The 18,005-nt window shown below is 39.4% G+C and overlaps 1 protein-coding gene across 8 annotated transcripts in view; it reads right to left on the bottom strand.

Annotated features, from left to right (window-relative positions):
- Positions 1-18,005, bottom strand: part of rbfox1 (RNA binding fox-1 homolog 1) — a 176,504-nt gene that overhangs the window by 34,249 nt on the left and 124,250 nt on the right. For 5 of the 8 annotated variants that reach the window (XR_003982659.1, XM_030407444.1, XM_030407443.1 and 2 more), the window contains exons 8-9: positions 13,904-14,036; positions 5,310-5,349 (exon numbers count right to left, since the gene is read on the bottom strand). Coding sequence is in view for 6 of the 8 variants with exons in the window: in XM_030407444.1 (XP_030263304.1) it covers positions 5,310-5,349; positions 13,904-14,036 (173 nt within the window). In the remaining 2 variants the exon portion in view is untranslated. The remainder of the gene's footprint in view (positions 1-5,309; positions 5,350-13,903; positions 14,037-18,005) is intronic. The other 3 variants (XR_003982660.1, XM_030407447.1, XM_030407448.1) reach the window with 1 other exon arrangement.

An 18,005-nucleotide genomic window follows, 5' to 3' on the forward strand; every position in this document is an offset into this window, starting at 1 on the left:
CCCAGAAGCAACTCTATGCTCTACTCTGCCTACAATACCATCTTTGTAGTCTTTTTTTGACTGGCAGAAAGTTGCACAAAGCAGATCGGGCTGGGCAGGGAATCATACATATATACAGCATAGAGAATCTGGTCAATTTTCAAAATAAAACATACTGTGCAGACTCCTGATCATATATCATTAACTATGTAGCATTATTAACCAAGGTAGAAGAACTAATGTCAAGGAAAAATGACCAAATCAACCATATCTGAATCAACGATATTAGGCAGGAAAATATCTCTGCTTCTGAAATGCTCTGGGTGAGGTATGACGCAGGGGATGGGACAAAACCACATTACAACTGGAACAGTCCTGCCAGGTGAAATCAAGCTGCAGCTCCAAGGCACACATGCGTTTTCAGACTTTGCACGCAATGAGCTTTCTATGCCATCGCATGTCTGCATTTGTTTCTTAATTCCATCCAAAGCTTTTGTATTTTTGCTAAGTTGAAGTTTATTTACTCATAGTTAATACGTAAAACGTTATATTACAGCTCTGCGGTCTTTCTGTCTTTTTAACTGAAAGCCAGCAGCTTATTGGCTGTATATGGCGCATGGCCGAGAGTCCCTGCTTTAATTTATCATAAAATACAAGCCATTTTTCTCTTTTCCAGGCTCAGTGACAACTCCAGCACTTCTCACATCATTTCACCTTCCACCCTGCCACGCTCTATGACTGAGACACTGTGTCTATCTTGACATGAGCAATGTATTATTACCACTATAAACTGTGGAGGCGAGTAAGTGATACTTAGTGCGTGCGATGATGGGCTGTGGCAGGAAGATGAACAGGTTGGCCTGTGTTAGTCACCAGCCACTGTGGACTGTCACTCCTGACTGAGTGACTGATGGCAACCCCACAGCTCTGTGTCTGTCTGTGTGTGTTGTGTTTGGAAAGAAGATTAATAGTTTGTGTGTGTGTGTGTGTGTGTGTGTATGTGTGCCTGCATATGGTCAAGGTCTGGCCACTTCACACACAGAATCTCACATAGGGAACGTTCCAATCCATCACATTTGCTGATTCACTTAAGGAAAGTAAGGCTGAGCAGTACCCCGCTTCCTGTCTTTCCATCCATCTTCCATGACTTTGGATAATTTCAGCAAAGAGGCTGCACGCCCACATTCATGCTGTGGCACTGACTTCTTGCAACTCAATTCAAAAAAGCTATATGGCATATGGCTCAGTGGCAACAGACAGCACTTTGGACTCCAGTATACTATGTTCACATTTCTTGATCTAACTGCAAAGCGAGGAATCGCTGTCTTTTGTGTCTGTCCTATGTATAACTCTCCAGCCATTCACTCAGTCAACCCAAAGAAGGTACAGTGTCGTAGTTGGTTTAATTTGAACATATGGCACACTCAATATGAATACACTTTGAATAAACAGAGAACATGGCACTGTGCAGCAGCAGAGGTGTGGCTTCATGGCTCTGCAAATTGCAGGGCTCTTAAACATATACTACATCACAAGAATTCAAAAAATGGTACACCACACACACAGCTAATCTTATCATACCAGAGAGAGCATTGCACCATCTAACGTGATCCCTTTCATGTGATCTCATGGGGAAGCAGATGTAAACAAAATGGATATTAACATAGTAACACATGCAGTGAGGACAGATTTCTCCTGTGATTGTCGGGAGGGGAAAATAGGGATTTAATTGGCCATTAATTCCTGAAGTGTGAGCACAGCCCGATTTGAGTTTTTGGCTACATCCACAGCATGCCTTTAACTACTGCTCATTGACTGCAGTTGATTTTTACATACAAAAAAAGCCTACAGAACCAGAACCATTCGAAACGAAATAATGGCAACCCTACAGCTCTGTAAGTTTGCCACACTCTCTGATGATGTCATAATAATGTTAAAACTATTACAACTGTGATGTTGTTTGATTGTGCTTTGCTCAAAAGCCTCTAATTGGCCCATCGTAAACAGCATGTTTTGAATTGGCACTGCACAAATAGAGTAGATTAAAGCCACAATTAAATATTCTGCTGAGAAATGGAACAGCCAGAAAACTATTTAAGACCAGCAACTACAAAAGGCCAGGTAAACAAATATTGCAGGATAGCGTTTGACATTGATTGTGTTGTTAAAGGTGTAATTTGTAAGAAATGGCAGGGAAATGGGTGGAAAGGAGCTTTGGAGTAACGAGAGTGTCTCCATGAGCAGCAGTCAAAAAAGGCGTGTAGAGATCCTTGCAATACAAACTATATTACAGCAGACTGGTTAGCATGGTAATGTCTTTCACAAAATGTCAACACTTGTGTCTTTACATTCAGTTGATAATAAAATAATTACTGATAATTCTGGCTATATTATACAAATTGCCCTTTTACTAACTCATTTGTGAGCAAATGTTACAGTTCAAGTCATGCTGGCAAAGCAGGAATAATTTTCCACAGGACAACATGGAAAGGTGAAATGGAGGTTACCTTGATGACATGTTGGTGGTGTGTTGGTTTTAAAAAAAAAATTAAACATCCATTAAACATCATTTACACACTTGACAAGTGCACAGCTGCAGTTAGGAATGCCAAGTCAACAAAGTATCATTATTAATAACTCCAATTCGGATCCAGACAAATTTTAGAAAGCTGTCAATAACTTTCAGGCCACTATTTCTTTTTCCATTTGTGTCAAATTTGATAGCTGCGTATTGTGAGAGTTAAAAAACTTCTGCTCGGCTTTTAATAAACATTTTGCTGCCACCATTCACTAAGTTCCGGATAGACTAACAAGTCTGTGACGAAGATTGTGTATATATGGCTATCCCAGAGCTCCTGTTATCAGAACATTGTGTCCTATGTTCAGTTCCGCCTAGTTTAAGAGCTAATCAAAGCACCACCTCAATTGCAGTACACATGTAGGACAACTAGATACACTGTGCGGCAACAGTATATTAATAGATTTAGCGAAAGCATATACAATATACAATCGATCATTCTCTACTTTTAGACTGTTGTTTTCAGGCCTTGATAGGGATGTATGCAGCTCGTTTCAAAATTACTTATGTGATAGACGTCAGTGTGTGAGGATGGGGTCGCCTAGTCTGGATTCCTTCCAGTTACCACAGGCATGCTGCAGGGATCCATTCTGGATCCTGCCCTGTTCACCGTTTACACTAATTAAATTGTCTCTTCCCTACTTAGTTGCCAGATTCATCTGTAAGTGCATGATACGATCTTGCACTGTATTGCTGATTCAGTTCAATTATAAATCAAGAAACAGCAACACTCCTTTAATGCATTGTAACATTCACTTATTAATCCCAGGTTGATACTTAGTGCAACATAAAAAACAAATTCATGGTTTTCTCAAGATCCAACATGTCAGCCTATCTCAGCTATCAAGGGTTTAATTATTGAAAGGATTACAGAATACAAGTATTTGGGCAACACATTCATATTTGAATATCATATCACTTCATTGGCAAATTACAGCAAAATATTTTTTATAGCTGTATCCTTTATGATAAGGTTGGCTGGTCTTCTCTGACTGAGAGGCACAATAAACATTCCTATCAGTGTATCTATTAAGACCTGATTAGAAAAGGTCATACGTCACAATTATATTGCTTTACCCTGGTCCACTTTTTTAACTCCTTGGCTGGTTCTAAGTTCTTCATGGCAGATTTGGGAAAGTTTGCTTTGTGTATTAATGCAGCAATCTCATGGAATCTCTTGCAACAAGAGTTGAAATTGAAAGCTTTTGGACACTTAATGGCTTTGTTGATCTGTATGGTTTCTTATGATAGATATTTTTGCTGATTTGACTTGCCAATTTGTATATTCTTTTGTATTTTCATGGTATAATCTGGGCATCATTGTAAATTAAGTTCACCCTCAAAGATTTCTCCAGAATCTTAAAATAAAGGTAGTCTACACTGCATCATTTTACTCATTTTCTGACATGATCAGGATAGGAAAACAGGGTTTCTTCATCTCATGTGAGCTCTTTCCACCCAATCACAGCAGGCGTTCTCTATCCTGCTGCTTGACATCATTTGAAGTGACATGGAGGTGTAGCTTGAACTTTCTCACACAAGGGCTGCTTGGTTAAAGTCAAGTTCTTTACATTTTATTAGTAAGCAAGGTTATTGTTTTAACTAGTTTAGCTTAAGGCCTTCACTGTTTTCCTACAGAGCATGTGCAGGCTTTCAGTCATGCTTTCTTGTAATTCTATTTTCTAATGGTGAGCTGGACTAGTAGGTATTTACCAACCAGATCTTTTTCTTAACCAGTTTGCTCACTGCCAGCTAAACTGTATCTAATATTACAATTCACCAGATTAAAATCATGAGAGATATACACACACATATATATACGTTTTATATATATATATATATATATATATATATATATATATATATATATATATATATATATATAAAACGAACGGTCGCTCGTCACTGTCAGCCAGGGGGCACTTTTTTTTAAAAACATATCATTTACGTTGATGTGGGTATAACTGGATAATATTTTATGGATACAATGTTTTCTGGTTTTCCTTCTAATGACCTCAGTTCGCTCTGGCTGAACCCTGACAGAGGCTAACTCTACTGGGCACCAAGTTAACATGGCCAGTGTTGGGACCAAACACAGTCTTTGAGACCAACTGTGGCCTCTGTACTGCATTCCCTGTCAAGAAATTGTCAGCCATCGGTCTTGGATGCTTCAAAACGTCCAGCTCATGTTTTGCAAGCCCTTTGATCCGTTAATTGGCCATGTTCACTCTGAGACATACTTTTTTTTCTTTTTTAAGTATTTTTTCGGCCTTTTTATGGCTTTATTGATAGTACAGCTAAAGCGGGTGACAGGAAACAGGGAGAGAAAGAGGGGGAGTGACACGCAGCAAAGGGATCCAGGCCAGGAGTACTGTTACAGAAAACACATAAACATGCGGAAGAATATATCACTACCATTTCAGCTGGACTTTTAAGTCTCGTTAATTTGTACCCCTGTCATGGTAGTTGCAGTAGGCTTTATGTATTTTGCAACATAGTTTTGTTGCCTTTTGGCAAGAGTGCAGCCTGTGCCTTGCTCAAGTGCCTGTTGATGTTTGTAGCCTATAGTCTCTTTGCTCGGCTCCTTCTCTGAACTGCAGACTGTTACATGACCAGCTAACTGCTCCCCAGGCTGAATGTGAAGCCAAGTATGAGTATGGAAGTTTGAGAGCTTGCATGTGCGTAGCATCAGGGTAGAAACCATGGAGATGGCGATGTAGCATGCAATTTCATACCAGTAAATAATACTTACATAAATATCTGCACCATAAAATCCATCCTGGTAAACAACACTGCAGAGGATGCAAACACAAACAAACAGACAAACACACAATAAAACAAAAACATCCATATTAGTGCATGTTGACATGCAGGCAATGGGCTAGCTACCTACCAACCCCCATTTCCACAACCCAAGAACTGACCCCCAACCAACATATATCAGAGGGGCAGAGGCAAAGGGTAAATACAGCAGGCACCCCAGACCCCACCCACCCCTGTTCTCTAATGGCTGGGTAAGGAGACTGGTAAGGTTCAGTAACACTCTCTCTGTAGGTGTGACTCTATGTTTACAAGTATTAACAGCTAGAAGTCCAATCAGCAGCATTAAGGCCTTTACACACTGGAAGTGTTTTATTAATGCAATTACCTTTCACGTCAATCTTTTTTTGTAATGAGTGCCTTCACACACAGCAAAAATCAGTGAAAAAGCAGCATCATTTAATAACGAGGTCTAAGCTTTTGCATTGCAAATGAAGGCATCGACCAATCATGTTGTATGAAATGGATGCCACATCACAACTCATGCAACATATCCTCATACCTAAACTACTGAATAGGTGGATTGTCAGTGTCTCCCAAAACACCATGAGTGTGGCAGTGTAACCGCGACACACATACTGGAACTTCATTGCATGGTTGCAGGTGGGTTAGGCTTAGGCAAAGAAAACTACCTGGTTAGGTTGAAGAAAACATTCTGTTTTGAGTTCAAATCACTACGTTACCTCTGTAACGTCAGTTACAAACATAGCTACGTTACATTGTGTATGTGATGTAACTTGGCTATGTTAGTAAATTAAAAGAGCTCATCGCTTCTGGTTTCACACTGGACATGAAATGAAAGCCCTCTGCTTGTTTAACCTCCAGAAGCCAGAGGGGCCCTTTAAGATCCTTGCAATCTGCTGCCTCTCTAATGCCAGTACTGCTTGGTCTGGGGTAAGTATTGTGTTTATGTGATAATATACCTGTGTTGCAAATTCACATACTGGAGCATACTACTGCAAATTTGTGTAGCTGCTGGTGTAAATATTTTTGATTATTTGCACGGAATTGTTTCACATTTCAATGTTTATTTAAAGGCCTTTAAAATTAAGACATGCACAATAATATTTACTTTTGACTGCTTGTTTTTTGGCTGGTTGTTTTTTCAGCAGGATTACACAAAAAAAACTATAGGGTGTATTTCCTTGAATTTGTATTTCCTCTATTTTTGGACATAATAAATTTCTCACTGAATTTTGCATGGATCTTAATAATAAATCTGGAATAAATCTGGCGTTTTAGATAGCTGCTACCTGCGATCTGCAGCTTCATGTGATCATACTCACGGCAGCTGGGCTGGAATCTTGACCTCTCAGCCATGTATGTGTTGTCGATACGTTTTGGAGAATCTTTCATTTTAATCTTTGTGTGGTTAATACGACTAACAGACTGGTGATCCCAGCTGACATTGGGCAAAAGTGGGGTGCACACTGGATAATTATTTTTTTACTTTTACGATTAAAAAGTGGATTTATCTTCACTCTCAGCTCTCAATCTGCAAACAGCAATGAGCTGCAGAGGAAATCCACTGGAATGTACTGTCATTCTTATGTGACTACATAACAGAGGAGAAATTAACTTTACATCACGAACATGAAGATTTGGTAGATGCCAGAATGGACACCGCAGAATGACAGAAATAAGTATCTGTGTGCTTCTACCATGGTTGAGTAAGCTACAAAGTCTTTTTGTTTTTTCTCCTGGTTTAAATATGTTTATTGTTAACATTCAGGTTTTGTTGTGTGATCCAGAGTCTGCAGATGGTATTTTATTTTGAAAATGTACAAGATGCACTATGCTGTTCTGCTGTCTGACTTTCTATATGCCTCAACCTGCTTTGTGCAGCTCCACACAGCTGAGGTCTGCTTCCATCAAAAATAATGTCGGCCCATATTCCCTGCAGAGCAGAGAGCCACTTCTGGGACTCTGAAAAACAAGTATTGTCTAGAACAGCCGGTAGCAGCTCCGCAACCGTATCATAACCGTAACACAGTGCAGACAGGTTCTCTGGCTGTTTGGGGTAAACAAAGCCATGATAAACTTACACAAGGTAAATCTGGCTTCTCTCTAGGTGCACAACACAAGTAGCTTGTTAGTCTTAGTTGGCTTGTTAGCTTCTAGTTAGGTGGGCTTGTTTAACTGTCTCGGCTTGCTTCAGTTCCACCCACGCCTCTTTTTCTCAAGAGCAATTTCTGAGGGGAACACTAAAGCTGCCATCAAAAGTACTGTGAAGCAAGGAAAGTGCAGTAAACTGGTAGAGGAAAATGGAAGAAACACTGATTTGTACTTTTGAATTATACTAAATAGTTGACAGGTAAATATCTTAGGGTTGTACCAGCATGTTAAAAATGTAAATACCTTTATTAATGTAATAACAGTAATACTAGTGATTAATGTGCTCATCAGAGAATTTTACACGTTCAACCAGAATTACCACAAAAGGCCAGTGGGTGGCAATGGCACACAATATATGGATGTAGTTTTCCTAATTACACGACGATGGTGTGATCTCATCCAACAGAATCTCTTTGAGAAATGTCATGAAGATAGTTTCAGTATGAATCTGCTTTATAATCATATTTTTGGATATACATTTATGTAGGCATAAAATGTGTCACTGGTGTAATCTTTGAGTCAGCTTCAATAGCTTTGGACTTAAAGTTCAATAGAAGAAACAGAAGCAGAGGTAATAAATAATCCAACAAAATATTCTTCAAAGGGTATTTATTAACTGAAGTGGCTCTGAAAAACAATTTTGGACTTTTATTCTATAAGGCAAGAGAAATATGCACAACCCTTTACAAAATCAAATTATTAACTGTAACTGTATGAGTAAAATAAATTAATTTTAAATTAACTATACAGCGTTGTGTAATAAAACATAATATTAGCACACACCACTGATCACCTAAACAAAAGACCCAAACAAAATCCTGGCAGATCATTTTCATGTTCAGCTTGTCTAGCCTCCCCTGAAAATTACAGACTATTAAATTGCTCTGTCTGTCTTAGGCCATACTAGCACATATCCATGTCTTTGGTCTATGCAGTGCACCAAAGTTTTCTCTCAGCTTCACATGAAGACACAAGCACAACCGGAACCAACAATGGCCACTAACTGAAGTTAGACTAATACATGTCTAATATGATTTTGTTTTCAAGAAGAGATGTCTAATGTTTTGCTGTGGAAAAGTTTAGAATGCAACAACTTGCTTACACAGTGTTGGCTGTATAAATGATTGAGGCCTATTGTTTCCCTTATTTTCAAAATGATAAACAAAGTGACAATGTGGCAGCCATTTTACACACTGTAAGAAAATAAAAAAAACATTCAAAAGTTGTGTAGGTTATAGTAAACTGATTATGGTAGGAATTCTTAGTTTTTCCAGGATTTGGGAGGCTCCCCTGGGATTTCCACATATGCTTCAGTGCTGCATTATGATCGAGTTTTAACATTCAACATAAAGAGACTCCTAGAGGACTAAGCCTCCAATTTCCCTTGCCAATAGTCTGATTTCACCCTGGCAGCGCACTCTCTGTTAATCAGAAACTTCTCAAATATCAGAGTGGCCCCGCGAGCCATTTGGCTCATTAAAACTTATTCTGTGGGACTGTAGCAAAGCTACCTGCACATATAGGCATATTGATACTATCAATCATGTCATGTCAGGCCCCCTTACAGACATGAAGAAACGTTTTATGATCTCTCTCTCGCTCTCTCTCTCACTCACACACACACACACGCACACACAGACCCAAAGCAAACTTGGTTTCCTAGCTGTGTCACAGGATTTATTTCGAGTCGGCTTCTCAAGACAGTTTTAATAAAAATGTATCACGTTCCACATTAATAATTCACCATCCGACTGCCACCAGGGCAATTAAGCAGTGCAGCAGCATTAATGAAAGTACAATCTGTAGCATATATCTCTTCAATCAATACCATGTCTGAGTCTTCACCCAACACCCATCTTCCCCATCCTGTGTGATGGTTTCTATGCTACTACAGTTGGTCACAGTGATGGTGTTCTTAGTGGATAAAGGCACAATTCAATACTCCAACAGAGAGCCTTCCGAAAATGTTACTTTATTTGTTTTGTTTTGAGTTATTTTCATTGCATATACAAATAATAAACCTTATATTCTCGAACAGTGTCCCCCTTTAAACAGGCTTACATTGGTGGCAGGATTGTAACTCATTTCTCATTTGCAAGTCATAATTATAATCACCACTCTGCTGCTCTTTCTTTTTCTTTAAAATACTGTGATCAGTTACTAATGAATTTGGTCAAAACATCCCTGGAGCTTCACAGAAAAATAGTCAAGCAGCATTCTCTTTAACAACTGAAGTAGCTGGGTTCATTTCTTTTATTTTTGAACATCGCCTACTATTTCACTTGATTAGGAGAATGCCTGACGGCTGTTTTTGCTTTAAAATTCCAGAATGTTTTGTGGAGTACGAAACAAGAGTTTTCCTGTGGCAACCTGTTGTTGTTGTTATTATTATTATCATCATAATTTTTAACATCTAATTATTAAAAAGTGCTGTGATGAAAAACTGGAAAGTATACTAGATGTAGGTCAATATCTATTTCATTTTCATTTTAAATGACCTTTATGGCGATTTTGGTATAGATTTCTGAGTTTATGAGGTGCACCTGAATGCACCGTGAAGTCCCTCTGACTGTCAATAACAGTAGAGGACAGACACACAGATACATTTATGGAGACAAATGAAAACAAAATGCAGCTGGACTCAGCACAGTTTTTATGAAATAACTTTCTGTACAAAGTATCAGTGTAGCGGAGAGTCTTAATGAGATTTACTCGCCAAACGGAAAATATATGCCCACATTTGGAGCCTGGCTGACTACAATTTCACCAACGGGAAATAAGCCGTATTGATGATGTTAATCAATTTGAATGATACCCAAAACTTCCATTATATGTTGAGTTTTACTCAAAATTGCTTAAAGGACAACCCAGTCTCAGATGAAAATGTGTAATAGGTACGTTGGTGGTCCGTGTACCTTTGTGACCATTTGACTTTCGTTTTGAAGTCGGAAAACGGAAAGCGGATAATAACTCGTTTTCATTATTTCACTTCAAAATCAGAGAACGAAAATTGGAAAATGACTCGTATCCCGTGATTCGTTTTAAAATCGGAAACAGAAAAATTCCAGATTTTGCTGTAGGTCTTTTTTAATGACCCAGAAGGCACTGTATGCTGCTAAAACACTTCATCTGATCCTTAGACCAGTGCAGTTCGTGAGGCGATTTCAGAGTTCTGAAGTCGTCATGTCTTTATCTGAATATTCAGAATTTATTACAGCCAGGATGTCAAGTTTTCTGAGAGGCATGTGCGGCGGTGGTGCTCTGAGCAGGGACTGGGCGTGTAGGATTTCTGCCCTGACAGGCGACTGGGAGGCGAAGTTTCAAAGGCAATTGAAGAGGTAGGTCAATCGTTGTCACAGAAAGATTGAGTGGTCGTGAAATAAAGGATAGTTCTTCACAGTGTTGTGTTTATTTACTTTGGAACTTAAACACTGACTACAAATACAAATACTACATCGTTACATTAAAAAAAGTCGTCATCATAATCATAAGTCGTTTTTCATTTTTTCGACTTCAAAGTCGAATGGAAGTACACGAACCGTTGGTCCACAGGGCAATATGTATTAGTTTCACAATAATGCCTCTTAAATTGTGATATGTGTCCTATTTTTTTGGCCTATTTTTTTTTAGTAATTTAGTAGTTATTTAGTAATTTGTACGAGTATTTGTAGTTTGTATAGAGTTTTTAGTGAGTTTTTATTGTGTTTTCCTTTCAAAATTGTACACTGCACTGTGGATATATACACCATCCACACATCAAGATGCTTTTTCTCCGGTGAAACGGAGAAGAGAGAGTGGGAAGTTCAAACCTTGCATCCCTGCAGTAATTACGGGAAATATAAGGTCCCTGGCAAATAAGTGCTCGCCAGGACGCAGAGGGAGTACAGAGAGTCTAGTATCATGTGTTTCACTGAAACGCTACACAAGCAGATACCGGATTCCAATGCCAATCCCTGGCTTCTACACGGTCTGAGCTCACAGAGACACCACCTTAAGCGGCAAGAAGAAAAGAGGAGGGCTAACCGTGCTTGTGAACAACAGGTGGTGTCACCCCGGGCACAGCTCCAAGAAAGAGTGCCTCTGCAGCCCGGACACCGAGCTCTTGCATCTATATTATTTGCCACCGGAGTTTACAAGTCATCACCAAGACTGTTTACATTCCGCCATCTGGGAACGCTGAAGCTGTGCATGACGTCATCCACGCTGTGACTGCGGGACTTCAGACGAGACACCCAGGAGCATTCATCATCTTCCCAGGTGACTCCAATCACGTCTCTCTCTTATCCACACTCCCAACGTTTTGCCAGTTTGTCAAATGCACAACAAGGGAAAATAAAACAATAGATCTGCTGTATGCAAATGTTAAAGATGCATAAAGCTCCACTGGCTCCACTGGAAAGGTGGAGGGGCACCTCAGGGAAATGAACGATGAGCAAACAAGTTCAACTACATTGTCAACAGGTTTGACTCCAGCTCCCCCACCCCGCTCCTCTGAGCAACCACTTCAAGACACAAACACGGGGGCAGTCTACAAGAAGGGCCTGAGCCAGATTTACTTCCTGAGGAGGCTCAGGTCTTTCAGTGTCTGCAATTGGATGCTCCAGATGTTTTATCGGTCTGTTGTTGCGAGCACCATCTTCATCGCTGGGGTGTCCTGGGGTACGGGCAACAAAGCAAAGGACGCAAATAGAGTGAATAAACTCATAAAGAAGGCAGGCCCCTCCACATCTATCTATCTATCTATTGAGAAATGTTTAGATATCATTTAACTCAACAGTAAGGAGCATACTTTTGGGTAGCAGGTCCTCTGGGCTGCCCAGAGAACTGACAAAAAACATTTACTGTACAAATTAAATTATAAATATATATATAATTTACCAAGTGCCAATTTCTCTCTCACATAGTGGTAGGTAAGGTTTTAAATGTATACATTTAAAATTGGTGAAACAGTGGCGATTAAGGTCCAGGTTATACTAGCCGTCAGAAATCCACAGAAGAAGAAAAAAAATATATAACAGCCCAGAGCAAAAAAGAGTACAAACAACGTGCAAGCTGTGGTTTCCGCCATAACAAAGTCTATAGCAGCCACCACAGCAACTAAGCAGCGTCTATAGCAACCACCATAGCAATGGCATCATATGTAACAGCCCCATAATTTTCTTGCTAAAACTGGAATAATCTTCATATAAACTTACAATTTGGACCAACTTGTATTTTTTTCTGTTTGGCGAGTAAATCTCATTAAGACTCTCTGCTACACTGATACTTTGTACAGAAAGTCATTTAATAAAAACTGTGCAGAGTCCAGCTGCATTTTGGTTTTATTTGTCTCCATAAATGTATCTATGTGTCTGTCCTCTACTGTCAGAGGGACTTTCTCATAAACTTAGATATCTATACTCAAATCGCCACAAAGATAATTTAAAATGAGAATAAAATACATATCTGTTATAACTTTGTTTTTCACTACAGCACTTTTGATAATTAGATGATAATTAACACAACAACAACATCCCATACATTTCTACATAGATATTAAAAGTTATATGCAATAATAAGTCATATTCTTGTACAGTAGGTGCCCCAATAGCCTCATGTTCACGTTGTATTACTGCAGCGTTTTAAAATAATTAATTACCAAAGAGGTTGAGGTTAACTATTTAAAAAAAATAACTATCATCTTCTTATCCTTAATCAGAACAGGTTGATGATTTTATTTGATTTGTGACTTTTTACTGTCTTGGTTTTTTTGCTTTTTTTCTAATTTTTTTTGCTTGGCTTTTGTAACTCGACTTTATAAAGGTGCTATACAAATGTTATTATTATTTATACTATACTAGAGAATTAAAACTCACATGAGATCACAGCAGAAAATATCCCTAAGCCCTGAATAGACTCCTAGCCAGCCTCTTTGGTATCCATTTGTTTTCAGTCAGGAAAAGCTAAGATAATTTAAAAAGAACCAAATCAGATCTCTCCTCGCTCCTCTCCAGATCATTCAGCCATCAGGCGTCAGCCAGAGCTGCTGCTTGGCCTGGGAAGATTTTTTTTTCTTTCTTCATTTTTTCTTTTTTCCCCCCCTTTTTGACAACTGGGTAAACTTCAGTTTAAGTTAGTGGAGGACTTCCCATTCGACCACAAGCACAGCCTCAGTCAGTGACACCACAATACAAGGCCAAATTGACAGTCATTTCCCCTGAGTCCGTGCAAAGGCACATGTCTTGGAGCATGCCTGTGGGTTGATTCAGCATGCTGTGGAAGTGGGGGAGTGTTACTGCTGTGAGGTGAGCCTGCAGGCGATCCGTCGACTCTGAGCACAGAGACTCAGGACTTGCCATTGGTAAGGGAGAGACAGAAGGAGAGACCAGAGGGATGAATGACAACGGGACAAGAACAAGAAAGGATGCTCACCCTCCGTAAGCTGGAATGTGGGGAGGCGGAGCAGCTGCCCTGAATGTGTTGTACACGGTCCTTCCACGACCTCGTAGGTGGGCTCCTCTGTATGCTGCTGCTGCACTGGCTGCTGGATAGGGAAAACCTGGTACTGGAGACAGAGAACAGAAGATGATCTCACAATTCCCCTCAAAAAGTATGTACAATTTCTGCTCATAGTTGGTTATCTAAGCAGTGTTCAATGTGTGATATTGCACAAAGAGATGTACACTTGTAGTTTACATTTGTATTTGAATCCTGGAGAGAACGTTTCAAGTATTACCCTCGTAGAAAATGTGAGGAGAGAGAATACAGAGAAAGAGAGAGAGAGAGAGAGAGTGGCAATAGAGTGGAACTCTTGCAGTGGTATTGTTATTAACTTATCATTAATCTTAATGGAGGACGACTGACACAAAGCTTAATTTGAGAGCTGGGGTGAGTGAAGGTTGAGAAGGAGATCGAGGTGCCATTTCCAACCCTAATTATACATCTCTTCAAAAAGGAGATCTAATAAAATGCTAATAGAAACAGTGAATCATTCATTGACCTGATGACAAATGGAAGGTTTGAGCCAAAGGATAAGAGTTTCTCAAAGAGAGACAAGGAGAGGAGTGATGCTGGTAATTGTTCCTATTCATCTTTTGTCACCTTGATTTTAGGACCAAGTGGCCTGACTGCTCTTAAAGTCACACTGGTGACTCTTATTACTACTCCACTGAGGACTCACTAAATAGTCAAAAAGAGATTGTATACATATACCACTTAAACACCATTGTATTGTGTTGGTAAAGACATGGAAATTCCATGTGTGGGTTTATGCTAGAGCTGGGGAGCAGCTACAAATCATATCATATCAAGTTTGTACAAAGCTCAAGTCTAGCTTAAGTCCACTGGGGCAACTCAAAGTCAAGTCATAAGGCTTCATAAGCAAATTGCAAACTAAAATGCAAGTCTGAATGCTGAACATTGGAACATTCTTCTGTTTAACCTGGACTGTTTTGACCATAAAAACAACAGTGATGTTACTTTTTTCAAACACTTAGTGGCTGAGAATTAATTTCTGCTGGGAGGTTTCCCTATCAAAACAAATGCTTGGGTGGTTGGGGGCAGAGCCAGGCAGGCAGCAAGGTAGCGAAGCCACTGCTTTCTCAGCCATTCAGCTCCTGAGGACACAGTCAACTGCAGAGCCAGACTCTCTGGAGGAATAAATACCCAAATCACGTTGGATTTTGTTCTGATTTTGAGCCATTTACTGATGCGAGGAGAGCTCAGAGATGTATTTTTCTGTACTGTTATGTTGAGTGCCGACTGAAGCTGGAGGGGAAATGTACTTTACTTGAAGGCAACATGTAGAAGTAACCTTGAGCAAGAAACGTGTTTGTGAATGGGTGCGCTATAGACATGCAATCCATTTACTTTGTGAACATAAAGTTACAGAGATAAATAACTAGTAGCTCAGTCCATAAGGATTTGGCTTGGGGACCAGAGGGATGCCAGCTCAAAACGCTCTGGGACTGGGAGTGTAGACTAGTCGCTAGAGAGGTGCCAGTTCACCTCCTGAGCAGTGCCATGGTGCCCTTGAGCAAGGCACCAAATCCCTATGTGCATCTTCTGCCTAATAGGACAGCCCAATTGCTCTAACATCTCCTAATATTAGTGTCAGGAAATATGTCAAAAGTGTCAAAGAAATGACAGAAAAACTGAATTTCTCTGTAAAGGGTAAATGTGTATTTCTATGCATTAGTGCAACTGGGCCTTGCACTGTATTTCGCTGCTCGCAGATAATACATAGGGATACGGAGGTTCTACGATTGAGAAAATTTAGTGAAGAAAATTATTAACTAGAAAAATACTACCAATATTAGTATTGATAATGGACCGTGGTTCCAACATTCAACTCCAAAATGTGTAGAAAAACATGTCATATCTCTCTATAAATTAAGCAAGTAATCTCTGTCTGTTGTGTGTGTGTGTGTGTGTGTGTGTGTGTGTGTGTGTGTGTGTGTGTGTGTGTGTGTGTGTGTGTGTGTGTATTCCTCAAATATCTCTGCGGATCAGGATCAGACTGACCTGAGAGTTTCAACATGGCTGCTGCGTGGTTCAAGGGTGTGCGACTTCGCATTTGTTTGGACTGCAATGATACCGTTAATAAATTATTTCATAAATGCTTTACAAATTCCGCAAGCATTGTCCACCGGAGAGCCGGTGAAAAACAGGCTTTTGTCACAAAAGTGTCCAAGCAGCAAATTTGGTTGTTGAGGAACAGGAAGTTGTGGGAGGGACATAGGTGGATGAATGACACGCAAAAACGGTCGGTGTACAGACAGCGATATTGAGAGATTTGTGACATTTAGCGTGTTTGGTGTGTATAGTTAGTGTGTTATGTAGTGTTTGGTGTAGTGTGTTTAGTGTGTAGTGGAGTCGGTTTTTTGTTTAATGAGTCAGAACAATGAGGAGAAGCTGAATGTGGAGCAGGCAGTGCAGCTCTTCATTCAGCTGGAAGGAGCTCAGGCAGACCTGAGCATTGCTGGCATTTAGATGTTAATAGTTACGTATAACTTTGTAAATTTTTAAAATGTATGCACATATTTAACAAACAACAATTTATATTTGCATTACAAGTAATAAAAAAAATGTTTTTTAAACATATTTGTGGTTTTCACGGTAAAAAAATCCAACTTTTTCCTACTCGGATTTTATGTTTTTTTTGTGATTTTAGGTCCACTGTGTTACAGTTTTTTTCGATTGCTAAGACGCATTGGTCGAAACTGAAGAGACATGTTCAAAACTCTTAACACAGTCTGCATTTCCATCATGCAGCTCAGTTCAACAGTTAATCTCATGCCCAAAAGTGTGTCTCACCAACAAAACACTTCATACTTGTCTCAAAAGAAGCTCATTCAACAAAACACTAGCACATTGTCTCACTTTGGAAATACACACAATCACTCTCAACAAACAGAACAACAAAATACTAACAACAAAGAACATTACATCAAATACATCTTATATTTCAAGTTAGAATGATTTTTGTCAGGTAAATCATATTTTATATAGGATCTTTTGTGGTTCTAAATTATTGTATATGCTGTACTATATTGCAATAACACTGAATCAGGAATGCAGAGATTTATTCAAGAACATTTGTGCTTTTGCACAAGTACTTCAGGACCATACCAAAAATAAAGATTACATAAACAGAATAATGCAGAATCTCAGAATTCCAGGGGTAGAATACAAATACAGTAAGAGATAAAACTAAAAAACAACACACGTGTACTGTAATATTCAGACCCTGTCATCTGCATTTGGCCACATGTTTTCCTTGACATCACATCTTATATCTTCTCTGGCAAGGCACCTAGGGTAGAATCTTCTTGAATGTCTAATCCATCCCTGGCAGGCTTCGTGAGAAATATCTCCACAACCAGCATTCATTGCATCCAGCTAGGAGAGCTGGTTGTGTGGAGCGTGATCATAAACCTTCCACCTCCATGCTGAAAAAAATTCTTCAACGGGGTTCAAGAAGGGCGAGTATGGAGGCAAAAACAGCACAGACATCCTTGGATGCTTTCTAATGAGGCCAAACGCAGATCACATGAATCAGTTTTCAGCTGAAAACTACCATCAGCTGTTTGGAATTGCATCTTCGTTTTATTTATTTTTATTGTCAATATTTTGATATAATTTTCAATAGATTTCAATGTGGCTGCAGCAGAAATTCCCAGTGTTTTTTCCCCTATCATTCTGTTTTGAGTGTGTTTTTAACTGTTTTGAACAAAGTCTGTTAGCATTTGAAAAATATGCTGTTAAAGCATAGTGGTTTGCAGGTGTGAACTAATGAACGAGAAAAGACTTCATCCATTTCGGTGACTGTGGTCACTGAATGCACTTTGTCTGAAAGCAATGAAAAGTGAGACACAGTTTAGCCCACATGCATTTCTGTTTTGCAGACTGTGCTAAGAGTTTTGAACATGTTGCTTCAGTTTTGACCAATGCGTCTTAACAATCGAAAAAAACTGTAATACAGTATGTCAAAGGTTTAAGGTGAAATATAATGGCAAAATCAAAAATAGTCAAA

Source organism: Sparus aurata, chromosome 23 (assembly GCF_900880675.1).
Source record: "Sparus aurata chromosome 23, fSpaAur1.1, whole genome shotgun sequence".
In the NCBI taxonomy this organism is placed as follows: Eukaryota; Metazoa; Chordata; class Actinopteri; order Spariformes; family Sparidae; genus Sparus; species Sparus aurata.